The 6,898-nt window shown below is 42.0% G+C and overlaps 1 protein-coding gene across 1 annotated transcript in view; it reads right to left on the bottom strand.

Moving 5' to 3' along the window:
* Nucleotides 1–1,308: 1,308 nt before the first annotated feature.
* Nucleotides 1,309–6,898, bottom strand: part of cux2b (cut-like homeobox 2b) — a gene marked incomplete at its 5' end in the record, with an annotated part of 94,825 nt that continues 89,235 nt past the window's right edge. Inside the window, one exon of the mRNA XM_079517019.1 lies at nucleotides 1,309–3,341. Coding sequence (XP_079373145.1) covers nucleotides 2,486–3,341 — 856 coding nt within the window. The 3' untranslated portion in view covers nucleotides 1,309–2,485. The remainder of the gene's footprint in view (nucleotides 3,342–6,898) is intronic.

The raw sequence follows: 6,898 nt of genomic DNA, 5'->3' as shown, positions 1-6,898 counted from the left end.
TCTGAAAGGATATCCATTAGCTTCATCCTGGTAGTGCCAAAAATCAATACCAATTGATACCATACTTGGACGTCTGTGTAATAGATTAGAGAACACCTGCAGCTCTCAAGAAGCAAACCTATACTAGTCCCATAGACTTAATTACAACTTCCGTAATTCCATTTAATGCACGACAACAAGGTCTTTCTATACGCCAGGTACTATTTTGTTTATCTTATTCACTGCCACTGATGAGAGCAACTGTTTCAGTAAAGCTTTAAAAAGCAAGACTACCCTGAGAGAAGAGTCTAAAAGGTTGGGCAAGCTTGCCAGACCCAGAACTGGCTCGTACGGGTTTGGTTTATTAAATCTGTACACTCTATTTTTTTTCTCCAATATAATCAGCACATATTGTTCCAAGAATGTAAGATATTATTTTTCAGTTAATTGTGTAATATATATCTCTACATAATACAATCCAAGTCCTCTGAACTATTTAGACGATGTGCAAGTGTTTTACTACCAACTTCAACGATACAGTAAAGGCAAAGACTTTTGGACACTAAAGTTAGGATAATTTTGATATTTGAACTTTTCTTGAATCCTTCACAATTATCAAAATCTAAGTGCTGTAAGTAGTTCATACACGAGGTATTTAATATCTAGTTAATCGTTCCGAGTATAAAACAGAGGCAAAAATACATAAAGAACAACTTGCAAGCATGACAAAGAAACGTCTATAGACACAATACACAAGTGGTCAGGAGCAAAGATAATATGAGAGGAGAACCTGTAACCTGTAGTGTCCTGTAATATACTGTACTTACAAACTGACTTTTTACGGTTTATGTTGATAAGAGGTCATACGGTTTGTATTATGCTCCAAAAAATACTACACTCCTGTGAGATAGCCCAAACATAATCATTTATATATTATATTGGTGGTGGAATGGTTCATTCCATTTCTTATGCAACTGCCCACAAATGAAAACCTCTTCCTAAATTGAGTTGAAGTCTAGCTTGTTTCATCAGGTCAAGTTGTAGTGGTTTCCTTTTTAAAAAAGGAAGATAAATTCAAGGGCAGAAATTGTCAGCCTACCATTTTCAAAAGTGTTTCCTCTTTTTCCAGGTAAAAGTGCAGAGGAAACAAGAGTGACTGACCACATGATGGAGTCAGTAAAATGGCAGGATCGTTTGCCTCCTGTCTCTTCAAATGGTAGCATATTAGTTGTTGTGACTGAAATAACTTTTTTTTTTTTTTTTCCTCATTGGAATCGCAGCAATCCCCACCGATTTCAGACTGTTCTGTCTGTGAGGCATGATACAAAATAAATGTTCCTCCATTTATTCAAAGAATGTGGTTAATGCATATGTATAAGAATGAAACGTGTGATCATAGCATGATGATCATAATGATCAACGAAATCTGAGGTAACCGGGTGTATCTACTGTGTTTCTTCACCCGTTTACAGTCTGAGAACCAGTTCAGAGAGGTATAAGTCTGAAATAAATCGTGTAAACTGTGCTCGTGTATAGTGAATGTTTCATTTACTACCAAAAGCACACGGGCCCTAGAACTGTAAACCTCAAGGATTATCCAAAGAAAACAAAAACAAAAACACTAAAAATACTACGGTATACTCGTTAGTTTTAACATTTCCTTTTTTGTTGTGATTCTTTTCTCTCTTTTTTGTCTTTTTTTTGGCTGAATTCTTTTTAAACTTTTTTTCTCTCGTTTTTTTGCTCAAGTATATCACAGGTGACTAACTACAGAGGATAGGAGGGGGTCAGGTGAATACCATGCTACATCAGGTTTAGAGAAGGCTATTGCAGACAATTCTACAACATGTACAACCACATTTTATACGTCTGAGTTACAAATAGTTTCAAAACATATCACCAAGAAACTAAGTACATACGAGATGTGGAATATTTAGAGTCTTGAAGGACTATCCCTCAGTCAGAAGTAGGATTTCATGTTACTCGACTTAAACTGTCCCGTCTTACAGACAAAATCTGAAAAATTGCTATTCAAAAAGTAGCAAATTTGGTCAGTGTCTCTTTTCAAATAGTTATAGTGCTTTTGATGGCTTAAGACAGGGGTCTTTTTTTAATCTCACCCAGTGGCAATCTACAGAACTTCAGTGTACATTTCATGACACCATAGCTGCAAAAGTCTTCACATCAAGTCCAACAGGTAAAACAACAGCTAGTGCTGTCACATATATTTCAAAGTAGTATTCATTATCAAAAAAACCTAAAACACATTTATAAATATTTTTTTTTTGTTTGTTTTACTTTCCTAAAAGTTCTCTTATGGAATATGTCTGTATGTTTAGCTCTGTGTTTTCCATTTTCTGTGAGCAGTTTTCAGTACGGGAGGAGGAGGAGGAGGAGGAGGAGAACAGACCTTCAGGAGCCAGGCTCCATTTCCTCGTGTTCCGGAAGCTTCTCTTTGAGAGTATTGCGTGAGCAGGATGTGGATGTGTGTGAAGAGAGACGGACACTAGAACTCCCACTCCAGTGTCTCCTCTCGATTGGCCGCTCTCTCTAACCGGTGGATGATGTTATTGAGGTTGGCCATTTTCTCGGTGCGTCTCTGAGAGCTCCGGTTGAGTTTGGGGCTCTGGAGGAGGGGGGGCAGCGGGTTAGGGTCCAGGCTGTGATTGTTGGTGCTCGACGACGAGGGCGGGTTGTTGCCGGGCAGCGAGGGCGATATGGGGGCGGAGGAGGAAGGGACGGGGGAGACCGACATCATGAGGCCCGGCGAGGAGGCGGCCGACGGGGAGTTGAGCGACACCTCCAGGCTGCTGCGGCACGGCTCCGAGGAGGCCTTGAAGCTGACCGGGTCCACCGGGGACTTGCTGGAGTCGTCGCCCTCGTGCCTGGACTGGTTGGCTCGTTGGGGCCCGTCTTGTGAGAGCGGCCCGTGATACAGGCCCTGGGCCTGGACGCTACCCATCCCCTCCTCCTGCTGCTGCCTCAGGCTCTGGCCGGCCGAGTGGGGCTCGCGGCAGCCGGCCGGAGATCCGTCCTCGCGCTCGCTTTTCAACTGCGGGAACTGGACGGCCATCGAGAAACACTGAACCCTCGGCTGTCTCATGGCGTAGCCCTCCCTGGAGCCCATCTCTTCCCCGTCGTCCTCCCTGTCGGACGCCTCCTGCTTGACGCGCTGCAGTGACGCGTTGGCGCTGAGAGGCCGGCCGGAGTGTGGGACGTATCCTGAGGGCTGCGGCAGCCTGCGCTCCTCTCCGTCGGAGTAGGGGGGGCTGTGCGGGGCCAAGGGGGAGTAGCTGTGGTGCTCTGCGTCCGTGTCGTTGTCCGGCAGGCCCTCCATCAGCACTTCCCGCCGCATCCTGGACCTGCGCAAAAAAAACGCGACATGTTAACACTACTTTTGCCGGGGAATTTTTCAGAATAAAAGGCGCTAGAGTGCCACGCAGATGAGGCAGAATTTACTCTCAGATTTTCACTCTTCCGGTACTACCTCACAGTTCACACTGTCACATCTGAAGTCTCTCTAGAAGCGTTTATATTCCAAACGAGATGCTTGATTAAGTCAGAAATGAAGACAGAACATCGGCGTTCTGATCAAAACCATTTGTCGGCCCATAAACAAGGCACCAGGCACCTTGGCTGGTAATCCAGTCTGGCAGTGTGCCGCGGGTTCGACTCCCGATCCCGTCGGCCTTTACTGCATGTCTTCCCCCCATCTCTCTCCCCATTTCCTGTCAGCCTACTGTCTGTCCCTCCATAAAAAAATATAAAATAAAGGCGAAAGCCACAAAAAAACATGTTTAAAGTATGCAAGTGTTGCAGTGGAAGGCATTTGGAGTTCGATTTGACGCGCTCTCTTGTCTAGTGCAATTTACACGGTGCGCAAACATTTTCTATAAGCTTAAATGACATGATTGTCAAACTTCTCCATGCCTGCACTTCCTGCATTCTTGCATTGTTCATTTAAAGGGATATTTCACTTTTTTTTTAAAAGTGGCCGGGCTTATGTGAACACCTCAGACGGTTTTTAAGTTACTTGATTCAGTAATTAGATATTTGATATTAATTTTAGCTGCCCCGCCCCCTTCCTATACAAACCCATTATAACTTCAAATATAGATTCATCGAAAACAACCTTTTTTCTGGTGACCGATAGTGTCCTTCCAATACGTGAGGGGGTTGTGCTTTTTCATTTACTGTTCTTATTTATTTTTAATAATTATTTTGGAAAATAATCTCCTCCAGGAAGAGGCCGGAAGAAGGAGATGTCAGCTAATTTGGGCCGCTTTTTGGTAATCAGCCTGGGGAACTAAGAAAAAGTGATGCATGACACTAAATTGGGTTTATATGATTAAAGGTATATTCAGTGATTTGACTTAATCTAAATATCACTTATTTCTTTCTGGATAATCCTCCCTACTATAGAGTGTGCTGACCATATAAGGAGTTCCTCCCTGTCCCCAGTGAGCCCCTGGTTTCAGTTTTGGTGGCGGGTGGCAAAGCCTTCATCCAATCAGGATGAGGGGCCTTCCTCCAATCATGATTGAGTGGGGGCGGGCCTTGGTGCACATGCTGTTGGCCTGTTGCACTTCCCCCCACTGTAGAGCGTGCATGTGCACATTTTGTTACCGGGGCGGACTGGGTGGTTTTCCAAATCACTCAAATCACTGAATGCTCCTTTAACATTGGTAAATGGTGCATTTATATAGCGCCTTTATCCAAGGCGCTTTACATAGATTGTGCATTACATTCAGCCATTCACACACACATTCATAGATGGCGGCGGAAACCATGCAAGGCACCAACCAGCACATCAGGAGCAATTTGGGGTTCAGTGTCTTGCTCAAGGACACTTCGACACCATAGCCCGGGTTCGAACTGGGAACCTTGCGGTTACCATCCAGCCACTCTACCCCTGAGCCACCGCCGCCGAAAACATTGACTGTTTTCAATATGTTTGATTTAAATTTATATAATAAAAAAATAAATAGTTTAGGCCCTACAGCTTTTGAAACATAAGTGTCACATATCTTTTTAGATTTTGCATTTATGTAAAATGAGCCACCTGATCAGCTAAGATGGGCCAACATTTATTTTTAGCCTCTTAGCTCCTTGCTCTTTAAAGTTGAACAGCCAATGGATGGATGCACGTGATTCTTGCCACAGTTGTACTTGACATAAAACAGTTTATTTGATTGGTCTATGGTTGTTATGGTGGGAGATGCAATGCGTCACATCTGATATGGTGCAATCATCAGTCATATAATCACTGCTCAGGGGAAATGCCAGGTGAAAGCAATCCGAGTTGTCAATGATAATGTTGATAAATCATTAAAAAAAAACAAATCTATTAAAAAAAAATCACACCCGTGTGAACTGAGTGGTGTAAGGTTTTATATAGCATGATCAGCTGTGGTCTGACGTAATGTCTGACGTAATGAAATCACACAAAATATGTTAAGTAAAAAAAGCTATCATTTTTGAGTGGTGTAAACCACTCCTACAACTGGCTTTTGTGTGCAGAAAAAAATGACCATGGTTGCTATGTTCAAAATAATTTCTGACGTAATTAAATCACACCCGGGTGAACTGGATGACCGTAGCAACCGTGGTCATTTTCTCTGCGCAAAAAAAGCCAGTTGTGAAATCACATCCGGGTGTGATACATACATTTATCAAAAATGATAGCTTTTTTTACATACATATTTTGTGTGATTTCATTACGTCAGACATTACGTCAGACCACAGCTGATCATGCTATATAAAACCTTACACCACTCAGTTCACACGGGTGTGATTTTTGATAAATGTATGTATCACACCTGGATGTGATTTCACAACTGGCTTTTTTTGCGCAGAGAAAATGACCACGGTTGCTACGGTCATCCAGTTCACCCGGGTGTGATTTAATTACGTCAGAAATTATTTTGAACATAGCAACCACGGTCATTTTTTTCTGCACACAAAAGCCAGTTGTAGGAGTGGTTTACACCACTCAAAAAATGTATAATGGTGGCCTTCATCTCAAATAATACTGATGTATTGCTTAGCCGACTTGTTTTTTATGAAAAAGGTGTTCAGCTAAAATCACAATCATAAAAAATGCAAAAACAAAACAGTCATTTCTGATAAAAAAAATCACACCCGTGTGAACTGAGTGGTGTAAGGTTTTATATAGCATGATCAGCTGTGGTCTGACGTAATGTCTGACGTAATGAAATAAGGTAAGGTATTATGTAGCCTGATCAGCTCTGATCTGACGTAATGAAATCACACCCGGATGTGATTTCACAACTGGCTTTTTCTGTGCAGAGAAAATGACCATGGTTGCTACGGTCATCCAGTTCACCCGGGTGTGATTTAATTACGTCAGAAATTATTTTGAACATAGCAACCATGCTCATTTTTTTCTGCACACAAAAGCCAGTTGTAGGAGTGGTTTACACCACTCAAAAAATAATGTCACTAGGCCTACATCGTATTAATACAATGAATAGCATGCAAGATACAGTGTAGAATTACATGTAATGATAAAACAATGAACATTAACACATTAGTTTGTTCAACTTTAGGTCAATTGAACTCTGTGTTTTGGAGGAAATGTATGTGCATGCAAAAACAGCCCCAATCACACAGATGCAACCTATTTGCAATCACACAGGTGCAAGCATGCAGAAATTACAATAATTGAGAGTCTCATTACAGATAAAATGGCTGTCCCATTTTAGATGAAATGGGTGGTCCATGTATTCAAAATATCTTTTTGTAGATTAGACTTTTCTTGACTTATAAACCTTATCATTGGCAAGTAACATTTGCCTGCACGGACACTAACCGAGTGTTCTCCAATGTCGGTCTGGATTTGAGGCATTGCTCCTCCCACCATAAAAAATATAGACCAATCAAATAAATTGTTTTATGT

This window comes from Electrona antarctica (genome assembly GCF_951216825.1).
Source record: "Electrona antarctica genome assembly, chromosome: 12".
NCBI classification, from domain to species: domain Eukaryota; kingdom Metazoa; phylum Chordata; class Actinopteri; order Myctophiformes; family Myctophidae; genus Electrona; species Electrona antarctica.
The sequence above is the reverse complement of the archived record's forward strand: the minus strand, read 5'-3'. Positions and strand labels throughout refer to the sequence as shown.